Genomic DNA, 19,308 nt, shown 5'->3' on the forward strand with positions numbered 1-19,308 from the left:
GAAGGAAGAAACAAGCAGAAATGGCTTGATATTTAATTACTGAAAAGCATATTAAGTTCTAGGGTTAAAAGTCTAAGACCTTGGACTGAAATCCAGGGACCTGTGACCAAAAAACTATCAAGTCCTCCTGTGCGGTTTCTCATATTTTGTGCCTGAGCCTCGACTTTAGCACGAATGGGGCTACTAATTATATCCACCTCAAAGGGACCCTGTGAAGATTAAATGAGACAATGCAAAGCCCTCCACACACTGACTACTAAATGCGGATTACTCTACACCTTGAGGGAGGACTGGCCCCTTAACACGTGTGCTGGGGCTGGCACCTAAGCAGTACCAGACATATAGATGTGGAAGAACAAACGGAAGAACGAGTGTTGGTAGGCTTTGACTGTGTTTAACTGTAGGCTTTGACTGTGTTTAACTGTAGGCTTTGACTATGTTTAACTGTAGGCTTCCTTTCTGTCCTTCTCCTCACCCCTACTCTGACTTCTCCTGGCTCATAGAACAGTAATTAGTACACATTACTCCATAGCTCTAATTACCATTTCTCTTAACAATAATTAACTTGCCAGGAATTGAATCTTCTCAAAGATATAAACTCTACGTTTTTCCCACAAAGCAACCTTTTCAGTAAATTCAAGTAACTAATCCCTTACAGGTTTTAGTATTGTGATCAAACTTAGCCTTGGCTCTATAATTAGAGACTTACTATCATACATCCTTGGTGAATGGAGAATCTCCTGCCCAGAGTTGTGCGGATAGCTGTCTCTGTCTCCAAATATACCTGTTATCAATCCCTGGAGCCTAGATGAAAGCAGTTCAATAAATACAAGTTAAATAACAGGAGGAGGGCATGAAGGGAGGAGGAGGGAGATGTAGGGAAGGGAAGGAGAAGGAGGATACTAGTTTCTTAGACAAAAGAGGGAACTGTTCACCTTTGTGCTGGGAACCTGGACCACGGAGTCAGAAGATGACAGAAAAAAGGTTAGGCTTGAAAAGTGAGATTTTTAATACCTATGTATTCATGATATTACCCAGGCTGACTCGTGTAAACAGAAGTGGCCAGTGTACCAGATGGAATGAATGTTCTCTTACATTTGCTGTGCCTGCTTCCTTTAGCCAGGGCACTATGCAGGGCAGTGCTTGCGCTCAGTTGTCTCTCCCCTCCTTGCTCTGACTGGTCTGCTTCTGGTTCCCTGTCTCTTCTCCTTTGTTTCAGAGTCTCTAGTCTGCTCAGCTATTCCCCACGATGTCTCAGCAAAGAATTCATTGGCCAAGCCAACTGATCAGACCAGGAATAGGCCCTACCCCCTCAGCCTCTCTCCTAACTATTTATGGATCTTAGCAGAGCTTTTCTTGTCAGCGAAGGTAAAGTTCTGAGCTTCCTTTCCTCCATGATTGCTCCGCTGCTGCAGCCAGTGTTTGCAACCTGTGTCTACAACTGTTGGAGGAGACAGGAGCTGTGGTATGCCAATGTGACACTGTGGATTTGTAATAAGATGACTTAATTTATTTTCTCGGGGGTTTTCATGGCAATTCTGAGCTACAGATACAATGTGAGTAACCATTATGGCTGCTGCTTCCACAATGCACCATAGGATTCTTTCCCCAAAATATGAGGGTCTGCGTCTCATGTCACGGCAAACAACCCGAAGGATGACCTCCTAATTCACACCCATACCAGCCACTCAGACAAAATCCAAGGCAAACCAGCCTTACACTGTCAGGCTTCGTTTTCATATTTTCTTTAGTTTCTCAGCAATAATGGGTATATATTGCTCTGTTTTTTTTTCATATTGCATTGGCCTAGCAAATAATGCTCATTTTTCTAAATTCTGAGCAGAAAGGGAGAGATGAGGAAGAAGTAACTGTGTCTGTGTGCAGAGTCCTATGCATACCTGTGGAGAGCAGGGTGAGTCCGCCTCACTGAAAGTATCTTTCAGGTTGCTGGCATCATCTCAGCTATGATTGTAATGATCGCCATTGTTGCCCTGGGGAAGCTTCTGGAACCCTTGCAGAAGGTAAAACCCTGCTTTTCTGTGCACCAGTTCCTCTTCACCAGACTGTTGTCAGGGAAAGAGCTGGAGATTAGAAATCAACACATGGAAACCTTTGCCTTGAATAACACAGCCTTCATTCTCTCTGCACAGTCCGTCTTGGCAGCTGTTGTCATTGCTAACCTGAAAGGGATGTTCATGCAGGTGTGTGACGTCCCTTGTCTGTGGAGGCAGAATAAGACTGATGCTGTAAGTGACCCTCCACATATCTGTCTTTAAATAGAGCTCGGTCCAGGCTGCTTCTGTCACATCCTTATGCCCAATCTCCTAAGGCTAGTCTGAACTTTTGGAATCCTAGAGCAGAATTAGAGTAGTATCGAGAAACCAGAGCCTTGATGTCATCTGTGTGACAGTCCTATACCTCTGGGACAGTTTGTTTTCAATCACTTGACTATTATTCTTTGTAATGAAATGTAATTCTTTTCATTTCCATTCCCTTCTAGGTTATCTGGGTGTTTACATGCGTAATGTCCATCATTCTGGGACTGGACCTGGGTTTGCTAGCTGGCCTTTTATTTGGACTACTGACTGTGGTCCTGAGAGTTCAGTTGTAAGTACAAACAAACAAACAAACAAACCAAAAAACAGGTATCTCACAGACAGCCCAGCCTGAATTTTCCTAGCTTGTTTCCATAAACAAACAGATACTACTTTTTTAAAAATTATACATTGAGTGATTATATGATGCATACACACAGCACTTTACAAGGCTGAATAGCTCGATTAGTCTTACTCTATAGGTGAGAAAGTTTAAGCTCAGGAAATTTAAAGATCGTTTTTAATGCTTACAGTTACTAATCAGCAGACGAACCCCAATGCAGCTCACCCCTGAATCTATGCCTTTCCTCAGATGCTCCACTCTGTTCTCCTTTGGTTGTGCTAAAGTGAGGGGATACATAGATCAGCCAAAGACTGGGTTTGCTTTGTTCACATCATTTTTAAATTGGGAGAATATTAGAGGCACTGGGCACCAGGCACAGAACTGGGCACCAGCATAAAACAACAGGTCAACTCCTCAATATATTCTAACCTGTTTTACTTTTTTGAAGTTAGTAACTCGTTATGTAACTGAGAACTTTAAAAACAGTTATTACAGCCAGGATTCATTCAAATCTGACAAATGAGGCACATGCCCAATTATGTGAAGTAAATAAGATTAGTTCATATGCTCGGTGGGAACAGGAGAGCTATGAGTCACATGGTGGAACAGCCTATGAGGACAGGTGAGGCAAGCTGAAGGCAGATTGTCTGTGGTGGTGATGGTTTTGTTCTGACTTTGGGTTTTGTTATATGTCCACCTGGACTTGGGAAAACACAGCCGCCCTCTCCTTTAGTTTTCCCTTGCCTTTCTAGACATCTGGCTTCTTCTCTGCCTGCACTTGGGCGGTGATGAAAGAAGACCCCTGGAAAATCTCCGACATAGATATCTTCAGCTTAGCATGGGTTCACTTCTCCTATTCCACCCACCAACTCTCTGCCCTCCCTCCCTCCCCTGGCATGGTGGTGCCTTCTTGAAAAGCCTGTGGCTATCTCCCTGAGCACCCTAAGAGAACAGGGTGATGAAAAGATTCATCAGCTTCCAGAGGGCCCAGTTTGCTTCTAGGGAATAGAGAAGAAACCATAGATGACATTGCCTCCTGTGTTGAGTGTGTGCTCAGTGTTCTGTTGTTTTGAGTTCACTTGAGAAAGATGTTTTTATTTTTTGAGACAAAGAATAACTGACAAGCTTTAACTTAAAAATGAGTTCAGTGTTGTGAACCAAGGGAAAACTTGGTGGTATGATTTAGTTACTGGTTTGGTAAACAGGATCCTACCCAATGAAAAGCAACACCCTTCACAGTATTTAATTTCCAGTAATTATAATCTGGATCCAGAGAGCACAATACTGAAAGGGCTTCAAACAGATAGTCCTTCTCCAGGGGCTGCGTTCAGCATATGTTGCCAGTCACAGTTGGAGAAACATGGAGTTTATCTGATCGCACCCAGAACAGGAAATCAGTGGTCTGGTCAGCAGGCAGGACTCATTTCACTCTGCTGCTGTTTCTAAAACAAGAGACTAATCTAATTTCTTGTAGATACCATACTCCATCAAGAGGTTGCTGTAAGTCACAAAGAAGTAGAAGAAACCACAGACCTATAAGTTAAAGATGAAGGCTATGTGCCCTATACTCAGTGTGTGTCTGTCTTTAACTCCCTGGAACACCATTTTAGAATTAATAAAAATGAAGATAACCATGCTGGTCATTCCGTGTTATGGTCGGGCTTCCAGACGATTTACCATGTGAGAAAGCTTGGCACTTCCCCTATAATCGTTATGCACAGAAAGTGCTCATTATCCCCCAGCCATCAGAAGCTGCTCACAGTTACTTCCTCTTTCTTCAGTTCCACGCAAACACCAGCTGTTCATTTCAGAGTTAGATACAGGAAAATGTCATTTGCAATAAAGACAGAGTCCAAAGCACCAGAATGATGTTCTCTTTCATAGCTGTTATTTCTTTTTAACTTTTTAGTTGAAAAAGTGACTGTTGCAAAAAAAAAAATGCTGATGTTCATTTCCCTTCTTGCAGCCCATCATGGAATGGCCTTGGAAGTGTCCCCAGCACAGACATCTATAAAAGTGTCACACATTACAAAAACGTAAGTGCCTTTGTAAAACGCTTGTCACAGGAGGGCTTGCTAGCCTGGAACTCAAGGAGTCAACAGATTTCGCTTTTAGCCTGCTAGGTGCAAGCCAAGAAGATGTCTTTTGGGAAAGTTCATCAGCAAACTGAGAATGACTTGAGAGCTTGGGGTTCAATGTGCCTTTTGTTAATATCAATTACAGAAATTCTGACATACTAGTTAAATTTTGTTGTTAAATGAGGGAGGATCATGAGGGACTAAATATAAGAGGCAATTAGATTATTTACAGCATTTAATAAAAGTTATATTTCTTAAATAAATAAATAAATTTTAAAAAAGTTATATTTCTGTCTGTTATCCATAGCCTTTATGAAATGGCCTGAAGTCTCTGTAAGATTTCTTTATTCAGCTTTAATAAGAGATTTTCCCAGCTCTCAATCACCAAAGTTTTATTTGATATATTTTTAAATCATTGGAATTGATAAAAAATAATATATGAACCAGGAAATGAAAAACAAATTATGCATCACAGTGATGGTCAGATGCTGCTCGCTAACAAAACTGTTAGTGGCTGCTGGGAGAAACAAAGAGGCAAAAGCAGAAGAAAATACCAATTTGTTCTACAAATTTTTAGAACATGCTTTTAATCCCAGCACTTGGGAGGCAGAGGCAGGCAGATCTCTATGAGTTCAAGGCCAGTCTGAGCTACAAAATGAGTTCCATTACAGCCAAGATTGTTACACAGAGAAACCTTGTCCTGAAAAAACAACCAACCAGCCAAACAAACAAACAAGCAAGCAATCAAAACCCCACAAAACTCCCTTTAAAAAGGGGATATAGCTGGGTGGTGGTACACACCTTTAATCCCCTCACTTTGAAGTATGAGGCCAGCCTGGTCTACATAGTGAGCTCCAGGACAGTTAGGACTCCATAAAGAGACCGTGTCTCAAAAAAAAAAAAAAAAAAAAAAAAAAAAGCTTACTGTATATTCAACCTGGAATTCCATGACTGCTATTTAGTTTACTTCCATAACTATTCTGTAAATGTTCACTCAAGTATCATCAAGAGCTGAAGCACTAGTTCAGGTGCTGGAGATGAGGAGGCCATGTAAAATATGCCACAGTAACAGAGCAGTGTGCCTTCAGAAGCACAGGAATCTAGTCGTCTTTTGTAAACCAGACTGTAAAGGAGATATGCACTCGGTTCCACAGTTCAGCTATGTGGTTTAACAGGGAAGCCTAGCTCGAGTTTCGGAGCTCCAGATTCTAAGCTCCCTCTTGGCAAGACTTTGCCCAAGTCACTCAATCTTCCGGACAGAGGTGTTCTCAGAGTCAAAGGGTGGACTGAGAGGGCTGTGACCGCTTGAAACCAGAAGACTCTGGATCTGTGGGGTTCACTCTTGGAGCGGCCACTCTGTGTTAGGGTACAAACAGAGAAAAAAACATGGCACGGTAAAGTTTTTAACCCCCCCCCCCCCACCTCCTGATCCCTTTGGTAACTCCCCACCCCACCCCGTGCCAAAGAGTTTTAGCAAAATTAAAATTGTCAGTAGTGGAGGCTGGAGTCACGTTGCCTTTAGAGCCACTTCCTTCATCTGGGTAGCAGCCACCTTGCCTTTGAGAGTCTGATTCTGAGTCTGATTCCATGGCTCCTGATTCTGGGCATCTTCTTACCTCATGACTCCCCATCTGAGAGAAGCCAGCAGTGCTACTGGCCAGCTCGTGGGTTACCATTTCACCACAACAGGCAGAACTTCAGTACCTGAGGTGTAGATTTGTTTAACCTCTCCGTTCCTCCCTCCCCTCTTCCCTCCCTCCATCTCTCCCTCCCTCCCCTCCCTCAATCCTCTCTTCTCTCCCTCCCTCTCTCCTCCTTTTCTAAAACGCCAGCTTGAAGAGCCCGAAGGAGTGAAGATCCTGAGATTTTCAAGCCCCATCTTTTATGGCAATGTCGATGGTTTTAAAAAATGTGTCAAGTCCACAGTAAGTATTTTATTCCAAGAAGTTTGATTTTTTTTTACTTATTTTCAGATTTCATTCATTTATTGGGACCTACTAAGAATAAGGCCTTAGGCTTGGTTCTCTGTGTGGGCATTAAAAACTCTATCGTGGCATGGCATGAATACATACCTGTAATCCCAGCATTAAAGAGGCTGAGGATTGCTGTATATTTGAGGCCAGCCTGGTGTACATAATGAGTTCTATGCTAGCTAGGGCTACAGACTTAGACCTAGTCTCACAAAAGGAAAATAATGGAAAAGCAGCTATATCATAACATCTATGCTCCTTATAACCTACAGTATGGAAGGGAAGGGGAGAGAACAGGAAGGGATGGGAAGGAAGGGGGAGAGAGGGAGAGGAAGGGGAGGGGAGGTAGACAGACAGGGATTTGGAGTTGGGTCTGAGGCATGCAGGAAGAAAGCACAGAGGCAGAAATCTGGGACTTGCTGAGTTCCAGAGGCTCTGTGAACAGGTTGCTCCAGCAGAGGCAGGTAAGAGAATCCAGCAGCCTTTCACAAATAGATACAGCTATCCAAAACAATACCATGCCTTGAAGAATTTTTTTTAAAAAAAATAGTTTAATTCATGAAATATGTATTTTTGTTGACATATATTAGTTTATTACTTTAAGAAATAGTTTTAAATGTTTAAAAAATAGAAGAGGGGCTGAAAGACAACTCAGCTGTTAAGAATATTTCCTGACCTACTAGAGGAAAGGAGCTTGGATTCTGCACCCATATCAAGTGGCTCATAAATACAGCACCCAGGGATCTGGGATCCCTTCTGGGCCCCTGCACACATGTGCACATTCACACACACACACACACATGAGTAAAATACTTTTAATAGAAGTTTTAGTTGCAGACATCAGGTCTCACTTGGGTGTCTAATGCTGAGATAAAACACCATGACCAAAGGCGACTCAGGGAGGAAATGGTTTATTTCGTCTTACAGCTCTAGGTCACTTTCGTCACTGAGGGAAGTCAGGGCAGGCACTGACACAGAGGCCATGGAGGACAGCTGCTTACTGACTTGCTCCTCCTGGCTTTCTCACACAACTCAGGACCTCCTGTGGGGTGGCACTGCCCACCTAGGGCTAGGTCCTCCCACATGGATCATTAATCAGGGAAATTGCTGAAGGATTTGTCTACAGGCCAATCGTAGGGAGGCATTTTCTCCGTTGAGAGTCCTTCTTCCCTCCTGACTCTAACCTCTGTCAAGTTGGCATAAATCTCACGCACAAACAGCGTGAGGAAGGTGGTGTGCTGGGTGTCGGGGGAGTGTGTTCACTGAGAGAAGGTTAAGTGTAGTAGTAGGAGCGGCGGGGCTGTGTCCCGCCACCCAGCCGCCCACACGGCTAGCTTTATACCCGAAATAACAACACACAAACTGTATTCATTTAAACACTGCTTGGCCCACTAGCTCTAGCCTCTTAACCCATTTCTAATAATCTATGTAGCCCACGAGGTGGCTTACCAGGGAGATTCTAGTCTATGTCCATCCTGGGTCGGATTTTCATCTCGTGTGCCAGGGAGAGAGCTGCATGGCGTCTCTGAGCTCACTTCCTCTTCCTCCCAGCATTCTATTCTGTTTACTCCTCCCACCTATGTTTTAACCTATCAGGGCCAAGCAGTTTCTTTATTGCTTAGCCAATGAAATTAACAGATTAATATATGACACTCCCACATCAGGTAAGAGCCGAAGGGGGGACAGGAATTGCCTTGCTGGAGTAAACGGTTCTTGTCTCCAGTGCCATCCTTGGAACTTGGAATTTGCCCAAGTGCTATCTTCCTGTTTCCAGAGCAAACTAGCTCAAAGGGGAGCTAACAAACTTTCCCCCATAACAAAGTAGCCTTGTGACATCAAGAAGATACAGACTTGAAGCTAAACATTTTTTTCTCCCTGATTTTGTCTTTTTTACTGGCTTGGAGCCTTTAATCTGCTAGTATTCTGTCCTCATCTTTAGTGGGATGGGGTGCCTGGCAGGAGTCTACACCCTCAGACCTCACTTTTTTTTCCTGTCAGGGGTTCTTTCAAAATAGTATCTTTTAGGACATAGCCCTTCTGGGGTCTGGAAAGATGGCTCAGCAAGTTAGGAAAGCTTATTGCTCTTTGAAGTAGGGATGCTCACAACCACCTGACACTCCAGCTCCAGGGCATCTTACATCCTCAGGACTCACATGTGCACATACCTACATACGGACACATAACTAACAATAAAAGAGAAACAGCCCCTCAGTTAGAAAATGCCATGGAATATTAAGAACAGACATTTTAAGTAACTAACATTTGTTTCCAAAGGTTGGATTTGATGCCATTAGAGTTTACAATAAGAGGCTGAAAGCACTGAGGAGAATACAGAAACTCATCAAAAAAGGACAACTAAGGGCAACAAAGGTGAGACAGCATCTTTCTTCCTCTTTCTTTGGTGAAAGCAGTTAGACAGATGACAAAGGTGTGTCAGAGAACAGCCGATCTGTTCCCTAGGCTCCGGGGAGAGGGTGGGGTAAATGAAACCTGTGGAGCTCCCTCAAAACAGAGTTGGCCCCCATTAAAAATGAGCATCCGTACTCATTTTAAACATTATTTTACTGAAAAGAACAAGGTGAAGACTCAATGCCAGAAAATTACAATAGTAATTTCATGAGCTTTCACAGTTTTTTCTGTGATTTTCTGTCTCTCTTGGAAATGTCCCATAATCACCCAGAAATCCAATTTCGTTCATTTTCTTCTTAGAGAGCACCAAAGTATAGATAGAAGTAAAATTCATTCCTCAAGACGCATCCCCTTGCTAGACTGGTTTTCTAAATAGCCCATTTAGGACTTTTAAACAGTTTGGGGTGAATTGATAAAAATTATGTTTTTTGACAATAAAATTGGTGGCCTTTTCTTTGTTAGAACGGGATCATAAGTGATGTTGGCTTATCAAATAATGCTTTTGAACCTGACGAGGATGTTGAAGAGACAGAGGAATTTGATATCCCAACCAAAGAAATTGAGATTCAAGTGGACTGGAACTCTGAACTCCCAGTTAAAGTGAATGTTCCCAAAGTGCCGATCCATAGTCTGGTGCTGGACTGTGGAGCCGTATCCTTCTTGGATGTGGTAGGAGTGAAGTCACTGCGAATGGTGAGGTTCTGGTTGTTTGTGCAGGACACTTGGGGTGTGATGCTTTATTTTTTATTGGTAATGATAAAGTAATGGAATGGGTCACTCAACTGTGTGGAAGGTCTTAATAATTTGCCCAAGTGAATTTTCTTCCCTCTTCTTCATCCTCCCCTCCTCCTTTTTGGCAATAGAGCATAAGCTTTGGAGACAGGCTCTGTGAGGTGAATCCTGCCTCCACTACCAAGAACAAGTTTCTTATCTGCCTTTGTCTTGGCTTCTTCTTTGGTAATATAAGCATAATGCTGGTGGTATTTACCATACAGGTATCATGAAGATCAAATAAGCAATACATATAAGAAATACAGAAGTGTCTGGAACACAGACATCTCTTAGACGATGTTAACACTTAGTATGTTTTATTTTCCTGACAATGTAAATGAGCCACAAAAACAAGGAAAAGTGGTAGTTTGTGTTAACTATTATATTCTACTTGTTTTGGAACAGTAAATGGACTGGACTAGAAGAGGCAGCCATTGTTAATAAGGGCAGGTCATACCCATGAAGTCAGGGCAAGAGTGAGCAACATGCAGGACAGAAGTATTCCCAGAACTGAGGGCAAAATCTCAAGTCCATTCATTTGATGCTTCAGTGTGTGCTCATTGCTCCACCTAGCAGAAGATGCTTGTGAGAAGGCATGCCTGAGCTCTCTCCTGAGAGAAAGGCAAACAGTAAATAATCACATAAACAACCTCAGTAAATGCTTCACACTGTGTTTAATAGGTGTTACCCCTGGTGTCAAATTTAGATGAAGCTTTGGGTAGTGATCAAGAGGGTCAGACAGAGAGGGCCGCAGGGTAAGGCACCAACCACAGACATAATTACAGGAAACAGGATTCTGTCTAGTTTTAGCTTAGCTGTGGGCTACTACTGCAGGAGTAGAAGCTGATGCCAGGGTCTGGGTGCTAGGTAGGTAAGCAATTACACTTGGCAAAAGACTGTGAGAATATGCTGCGAGGCTCTGTTCTCCCAGCAGGTCTGTTAGCTCATTTGAGAACACATGCTGGCTGCTTCTTGTTGTTTATTTCACTGTGTGCAGTGACTCAGACCCATTTTAGATTACGCTGGCCAGTTGGTTTAATGACTTTGTAGAGTCCTGATGCCAGAGTATGTTCCACACTTGAATAGCTGCTTATGTTAGGTGACAATTGCTATTGCTCACAGGCCTAGGTCTGGATTTAAAAAAACAATCAAACTTTTAATGGTCATTGTAAATTCATATTTAGTTTTGAGGAATATTAGAGAAATTCTATGTACCTCCTTCCTGTTTCTCCCAACAGTTACATGGACTAAATAAACTATAGTACAAAAGTGCAATTAAGATAATTAGCATGGGTGCATTTAAAACAAAGACCTGGATAGTTAGTGAGATTTTACTGTTTGAATAAGTCTTATTTACTTTTTGTTACAGTGAGCAAGAACTATTTGGACACCTAACTACTCCATTGTTCCTTCCTTCTACAAATTGTTTATAGAGTACCTCTGTGCTATGAATTGCTGGCTACCCAACATTGGGTGTTGTGTTCCTCGGTCTGTTTTAAAATAGGTCTTGCTATGTAACCCTCAAATTAAAAGCCCCTTGCTTCAGCCTTTTGAGTGATAGCATTGCCTGTATAAACTACCTTGCTTGGTGTGCTATTTCTTAAGATATATGCACATACATCTTTACATACAGCATTGTGTCAGTCTGAAAATAGCTATGGTTTTCTAGTAATAAACTCTCCTGAAAGTCTTGATTAACCATAGAGATGTTGATATTTCTCCAGAGTAAATGTTTAAATATGAATGAATTCTTTTCTATTTTTAGATTGTCAAAGAATTCCAGAGAATTGATGTGAACGTGTACTTTGCTTTGCTTCAAGGTAAATGCCTCTGTGCACATCTGTCAAACTTGCCTACATCTTCTCCCCTGGAATGTGAGAATGTCGTCTTAGTTACCTTCAAATACGCAGTTAATCACAATATTAGATAATTATGTGCTATTTGCAAAACTCTTTATCACCACAAACAATTGTGCACCAATTACAATAGCTTAGGACAGTTTTGAGCTTTGAAAGAGATTTTTTTTTTTCCAATTTGTGCCGAACGGGTGGCACAGTATAGAAGCTTGTTTCCTGTTGGTGGCTACGGGGACATCGTTTTGGAGTGAGCAGAGGGGAGACAACGAAGACCTTTTGGAGCACGTCTGCAAGTAGAGGAGGGTACCAGTGCTTAGAATGAGCTCTCTGAAGGAGCTTGAGGTGGGGATTTATGCACAAGTGGTTGAGGGAGTGAGGGAAGGGGGACTAGGCCATAGATGAAGCTGGTCAAGCGCCTGATGTCAGATGTTTTATTACGTAAGTGGCTCTATACAGAGGTGGTTATGCAAAGTTCCACTTTATACCCTTATCTGCCAGTCAGTGGATCAGATCAAGTATGTGGAGCTCCCCAGTCCTCTTCAAGTTAAACAACTCCCAGTGGCCAGATAAAATTCTCTGAGAAGGGCACAGCTGTGAACCAGAAGCCAGGCTTAGGGCAACTAGTGATGGGAATATTGGCTTGGCAAAAGGGTCACCAAGACAGACTGCAAGCAACTGTGGGGTGACCATTCCATGTGCTGCTGGCAAAGAAAGGAACTGTGGGAGAAGCCAGGTCAGAGTTTGGAAATGAGGAAGAGTGCTACAAAAACTAACAAAACACCTGATATAATTCGATGTTACAAAAAATCCTTTTTCTAGCAACTAAACATCCTTTTTCCTTTGCAGACGATGTACTAGAAAAAATGGAGCAGTGTGGGTTCTTTGATGACAACATTAGAAAGGACAGATTCTTTCTGACGGTTCATGATGCTATACTCTATCTGCAGAACCAGGTTAAATCCAGGGAGGTCCAGGATTCCCTTCTAGATACGGTAAACATTTCACTTACTCCATCCTGAAAACCAGCCTAGAAAAAAAAAAAACCACTGACTTTTAGGCCATCTGTTCAACTTCTAAGAGCCATTCTCTCATCAGGGAAGTGGGGATGAAAACCACTCACTGCCGGGAAGACAGGAGGACTAAAGTAGCTTCTAGGAGGGTTCCCGGTAATGCCCAAGACTCGAGAGTTCTGCAGTGTGCATGCTCCCTGACAAATGTGGCGTTAGCTGTAACACTATTTTTAGAAAACAGCACTGAATCCTGGCTTTTCTGTGATGCGTATCAATGTGGTGTATATTATACCAGCGGGGATCCTTAATTTACAAAGTTAAGATTTAACCCACAAGTCATCTTTGAAAAGCAAACAAAGAACAGAAAATGAGGGACTGCCCAGTGGGCAAAGGCTTGATTGCTGTGCAAATGTCAGGATCCGAGTCAGTTCCTCAGCACCCAGGCTTGGCGGTACGTGCCTGTGACCTCACTGTTCAGGTGTGGAAATAGGCGAATCCCAGGGCTCACGGCCAGCCAGGATAGCCGTAATGGCTCCCTGTTTAGTGAGAGACCCTATCTCAAAATATAAGATGAAAAGCAACAAAGAATTCTGAGGAACCTCTGACCTGCACATGTATCCTCACAGGCAAGTATAGCCCCACACAAAAACAAATAAAACTATAAACAAATCCAGGTTTGTTGTAGGAGGGCACTTGTTTGTTCCCAGCCGCTCAGCCCCGAAATAACCACACAGAAACCATATTGTTTGCAATACTGTTTGACCAATAGCTTAGCTTGTTTCTGGCTAACTCTTACATCCTAAACTAAATCCATCTCCATTAATCTGTGTATCGCCACATGGCTGTGACTTATTGGCAAAGTTTCGGCACGTCTGTCTCTGGTGGCAGCTCCATGGCTTCTCCCTGACTCTGGCTTCTTTCTCCCAGCATTTGGTTTAGGCCACCCCTCCCCATCTCTGTTCTACCCTATCAGGTCAAGCCAGTTTCTTTATTAAGCGATGGTATCGCAGCATACAGAGGGGAATCCCACATCACAGGTTCATTTTCTCCCACAAAATGGAAAACACTCTAATTTCCTAAAGCCTTATTTTGTCAATTCTCTTTTTAAATAATGAGAAGAGGCAAACCTGCTTGAACTCATTGCCTAGGTTTACTGGAAGGCCTAAATGAGAACCTCATTTCTCATGATGCTTTCACAGTGAATTTGGGACACCGTAGCAGTTTCTTCTCTGTTGCTGTGATAAAAATATCACAACCAAGAGTTTACTTCCACTTATGGTTCCAGAGGGTCCACAATGAGAGAGAAGGCATGGTACAGAGTCAGGAGCTGGAAACTGGCTGGTTACATTTTATCCACACATAGAGAGCGGAGAGGAAGTGGAGCAGGCTCTGAAACCTCAAAGTGACATTCTTTCTCTAGCAAGGCTCCATCAACTAAATGTTCTATAACCTCCCCAAACAGTCTTCCTACTGGGGACTAAATGTTCAAATGTATGAACCTATGGGGGACATTTTCCATTTAAATCACCATTAGCATCTATGAAAAACAGTTATCCTTGTAACATAATCATATTGTATTACTTATGATGTTTTCTAAGGCTATGAGAAGCAGATCTTTATTACAGATTAGAAGTTGGTGCTCAGAGTAGAACTAATCTAGAAACTATTGCATTATTCTTTTCAGCTGTCAGTGCAGAGGATGCTCTGCCAATGTTTCTGGGGAAAAGAGCAAGCCAAGCTATTGAGAGGGTCCATCTCAAATACTCAAGTGTCCACACCTACCAAAAAGAAAAGTTAGGGACTGGAGAGATGGCTTGGTGGTTAAGAGCTCTGGATGCTCCTCCAGAGGACCCAGGTTCAGTTCCTAGCATCCCCATGGTGACTTACGGCCATCTGTAATTCCAGTCGAAGGGGATCTGATACCCACTTCTGGTCTTTGTTGGTACCAGGCACACACTTGGCACACATACATACATGTAAACAAAACACCCAAACGCATAAAATAAATAAAACTCTTTTCTTTTAAAATTGCACCACTTTTGTGCATTTTTTTAAATGCCCAGCTTAAAATTTTCCAACTTAAAAAATTCTAACCCTAGGTTAAAAACAAAGCTGGCTTATATAGTTTTTGAGATCACACATCACAAGTAAAACAAAACCATGGTAACAAGTTCCTTCTCAAAAGGAAAGCAGTTCTGTGGTTTGTTAGCACCCATTCTGATGTAAAGTCTTAGGCCACAAATGCGATGAAGCTGAATGAGGGACAGTGTGCTCACTGTGTCAGACTACATGGATTCAGTCTGTGAGGTGCTGCGAGTGGCTGGCATAGATTTTCACTTTCAGTGTGTGTTAGCCTGAGTATAAATGATTGCTTGCAAGGTGGGCAGAGTATTCCTGGCTCCAGTGATATTGGGAACCCTGCCTGCCTCCACAGGATCTCACACGAAACCTGATCCGTCCTCATCTGGTGGTTTTCTTTCCTTCAGAAAGTCACTTGTTAGGCAAGGATATTGAGATGCAGAGATTAAAACCCTTTTCCACCCTTTGATCTATTACAAGATTTATCCTAGAATAGCCACAATCTGTAGCTACCATTCCCATCATATTAAGACTGTTTGTACAGGGACTTGGTCTTCTAGCTGATTTTCACATCAATAAAAGCACTGAGCTGTTTGTGAGATGAGAAGTAGAAACTAGTAGTGCAGGATGGCATTTTAGCTTTGCTATATGTTTGGTATTGCTTTTGAAATGTCCTTCTCAATGAACAAGACAAATGCAAGGTGTATTGATATCTTATGTATAGAGGATTAAATAATTATACCTTATCTCTAAAAAGCAGAAATGTCCTAAGCTGTCAACTTCTCCTTCAATAAATTAAGTTCTGCTAAATTCAAGCTGGGCCCCTGTATTGTCCTCAGTCACCAGCCCACTGTAGCATAGTCAAAGTGTCCTCAGAGCTGTACTCAGTGCTCTTAGCTGTCAAAAGACAAGCATTATTGACTGCCTGGTTGAGGGTGTCTTGTTAAGAGGCACATACTTCAGAGACAGAGAAGGAGCTGTTCAAGGAGTTTGCACAGTAGAAAACTGGACCAGTTTGAATGTACGAGAAATATCAATGAACAAGAAATTAGAAGAGGATTCTGAAGTATAGATGACAAATGACAATACCAGTAAAGTTTAAATCATTTTCTGTGGTGTGTGCTGTATTTGATGCTATTAGATTTCCAATAAGTACTGTGTATGTTCTTCATCAAGATCACCCTCATTCAAGACTGTAAAGATCCTCTTGAACTGATGGAAGCAGAGAAGAATGAGGAAGAACTTGATGTTCAGGATGAGGTACGGTCATTATTTTTTTATGTAGAAAGTAATTGGATTTAGTACTGAATAAATGGCGTGAACAAGTAGTGAGTAGTCTAAGAGCCATCCAGGGAAAATGCAGAATCGTCCTGAAAGGCTTCATAGAAGGAGAAATGGAAAGTAGACATTCCCTCAAGGACGACAAGGTCTCAGGACCTGTAATCTCGGGCACACAGAGTCACTGCAGTGACTATTAGCCATAGGCAAGTTCTGATTTTATGTTGAACTCAACATTCACTTCTTCCTAGAGACCTAAGGCTCTGGGATAGGGAAGTGGATGGGGGACTTCTAACTAAGGGCCACAGTCAGTCTTCACCTGACTGATGATGGTTTCCACACGTCCTTTGCACCAGACTGAGGCTGTTTCGGGAGCTTGTGCCATCAGACTGTTCCTAGGAAAGTTGACTGACCTTGAAGAATCTGAGTAAATTTTAGACTTTTACTTCTAAATAAAATGAGAACAACAATGGAGGCTCAAATATCTTTTTATCATAAAATTATCAAAAAATATAATTAAAAACATGATAACTTTATACTTGATCTTAGCCAAAAGGCTGAGAAGTAATTAAAAGAATTTTAAGTTGAAAGTTTTCTGAGAAACTGATAATGTTCTCAGCCCATGCAGAAATCCCTCCTACTCAATTTAGATTCTCTGTGAAAATTTCCAGTCACTGGTAACCAAGTGACTTCTCAAGGGAAGTTTCCATGGATAGAAATCCCTGTTAATTGTGCCTATAAAAGTGAACTTGGCCTTTCTGTAATAACCACCCAGCTATGCTTTCCCTAGCAACACAGGCCTTCGCTTGGGCCAGGCCACAGCTTATTGATAGCACTTCTGTTTCCACTAGACTCCCAGAGCAGCCTTTCCAATTCCTTCTGTCAGTCTTCACAGACGTACAGTCTGTTTTGCTGGCCAACAAGGGTCCCAACGAGTAGTTAGGGTGCCATGGAAACCGTGCAACCATGACCATTTTGAGCTCATCAAGATATTTAAAGGACATATGTCTGTTTTTATTATAGCTACATCAAAATCTTGGGCTCTATTGAACAGGAGTCAAATACAGACACATTTTCATACAGATTATGTTGAAGCTGGGTTCTTCATTCATACTTAGGCAATTGGTTTCTGTCTCAAATGTAGGATCATACACAGTTCTGCTAGATTAAGTAAGATATGATGACTTTCCAGGTCCTGATGAAAAGCACTGGGCAATATTCAAGCCCCTGTTGTAAAATCAGGCAGAAAATTTTATGGAAGAAATTAGTTAGAATGAAAATCACAAGCCTGGAGGAACATGGGATGTACTCACTCATATTTGGTTTCTAGCCATAAATAAGGGACATTGAGCCTATAATTAGTGATCCTAGAGAAGCTAAATAAGGAGAACCCAAAGAAAAACATATAGGCATCCTCCTGAATATTAACCTTCAGCAAGCAATGAAAGGAGACAGAGACAGAGACCCACATTGGAGCACAGGACTGAAATCTCAAGGTCCAAATCAGGAGCAGAAGGAGAGAGAGCACGAGCAAGGAACTCAGGACCGCAAGGGGTGCACCCACACACTGAGACAATGAGGATGTTCTATTGGGAACTCACCAAGGCCAGCTGGCCTGGGTCTAAAAAAGCCTGGGATAAAACCGGACTCTCTGAACATAGCGGACAATGAGGACTACTGAGAACTCAAGAACAATGGCAATGGGTTTCTGATCCTACTGCACGTACTGGCTTTGTGGGAGCCTAGGCAGTTTGGATACTCAACTTACTAGACCTGGATGGAGGTGGGGGTTCATTGGACTTCCCACAGGGCAGGGAACCCTGATTGCTCTTTGGGCTGAGGAGGGAGGGGGACTTCATTGGGGGAGGGGGAGGGAAATGGGAGGCGGTGGCGGGGAAGAGACAGAAATCTTTAATAAATAAATAAATAAATAAGGAAAAAAAGAAAAAAAAAACAAAATATTAAATACAAAAAAAAAAAAAAGAAAATCACAAGCCTGGTGTCTTGTCCCCCCAGCTTAATAAGCCTATGAAAGTTATTATTAAACCAAGAAGTCCATCAAGCTCTGGTAATTTATAACTCTATGAAGTCCTGGGTTCAATTCCCAGCACAGAATAAATGGACACCTGTAATCCCAGAACTTTGGAGGGGAAGGCAAGGACGATCAGAAGCTGAAGGGTATCCACAGCTACATCTGGGACTTGAGAACAAACTGGGCTAGAGATCTTACCTCCAAGAAATGAATGAATGAATGAATGAACAAATACAGAAATAAATAAAGGGACTTGAGTGGTTGCCACACTGTTGAATAGATGGTTACTAATTTCCACATAAAATGACTATTCAGCCTTCTAAGGTAATGAAATGTTGTAGCTGTGGGGATTTAAACCCAGACAGGCCTGTGAACTACTCCTGAACTGGTCCTTACTGGCCGTTTGGCCAGCACCACCCTGTTTCATTTCAGTGTCTGCATGTAAAATCGAGATGATAATACACGGGACGGTGAAAATTGAAAGCTGCCTATGAAGAGTAGGGTTTTGTACTTAGTGCCCAATGAACAGTAATTATTGTTTTACACAAATAAAATTAGAAGTATGTGAGAGTGAAATTGTCTTCTCTCCCCCCCCTTTTTTTTTAACAATACATACCTGAGTAAAATCAAGCGACCACTACTAGAAAAACGTATTTTAAAAAAGATAATGTGGTCATAAGGAGAACTAAATCGGTCAATATTTTGTTTCCCCTTTTCTTCCACAGGCCATGCGTAGACTTGCTTTCTGAGAGTGGGTACGGGGTCACCGCCAGCAAGGACCACTGACAGAACGTGTCTATCAGGTCCTCTCCGCAAGTGTTCTCTGCTCTATTTCTTCGTACTTAAACAGCCATCCTTTTACTGCTATGTTAAAATATTTACATTTTTAAACTTCTTAGGCATTACACGAGAAACACTGGTCATTTCTGTGTCTTAATGCAGAAAACAGACAGCTTAGCTCTAAAATATTCAAAACCATGAGACTCATCCCTGAAAATCAGCAATGTTTGGGATCTGACACAGTGCTCAGTGCTGCTGACACCATGACAGGGTTGTTCTCTCTGTCCACAGCGTGTGCTCTATCCCTGTTAAACTGTATAAGTATTCCCTCAACAGCCTTTGTGGGCAGGTGAGCCAGGATGTGTTGATCACACTAAGAAAGGTAAA

At 42.2% G+C, this 19,308-nt stretch overlaps 1 protein-coding gene across 1 annotated transcript in view; it reads left to right on the top strand.

Moving 5' to 3' along the window:
- The window catches only part of Slc26a4 (solute carrier family 26 member 4), a 44,945-nt gene extending 26,055 nt beyond the window's left edge, over positions 1-18,890 (top strand). The window contains exons 10-20 of the mRNA XM_041658014.1: positions 1,944-2,021; positions 2,151-2,246; positions 2,501-2,607; positions 4,625-4,694; positions 6,569-6,661; positions 8,981-9,076; positions 9,578-9,808; positions 11,652-11,706; positions 12,589-12,734; positions 16,008-16,091; positions 18,867-18,890. Coding sequence (XP_041513948.1) covers positions 1,944-2,021; positions 2,151-2,246; positions 2,501-2,607; positions 4,625-4,694; positions 6,569-6,661; positions 8,981-9,076; positions 9,578-9,808; positions 11,652-11,706; positions 12,589-12,734; positions 16,008-16,091; positions 18,867-18,890 — 1,080 coding nt within the window. The remainder of the gene's footprint in view (positions 1-1,943; positions 2,022-2,150; positions 2,247-2,500; positions 2,608-4,624; positions 4,695-6,568; positions 6,662-8,980; positions 9,077-9,577; positions 9,809-11,651; positions 11,707-12,588; positions 12,735-16,007; positions 16,092-18,866) is intronic.
- Positions 18,891-19,308: the final 418 nt, after the last annotated feature.

Source organism: Microtus oregoni, unplaced genomic scaffold (assembly GCF_018167655.1).
Source record: "Microtus oregoni isolate MIOR12 unplaced genomic scaffold, Mior012 000009F_ref0000495, whole genome shotgun sequence".
NCBI lineage: Eukaryota > Metazoa > Chordata > Mammalia > Rodentia > Cricetidae > Microtus > Microtus oregoni.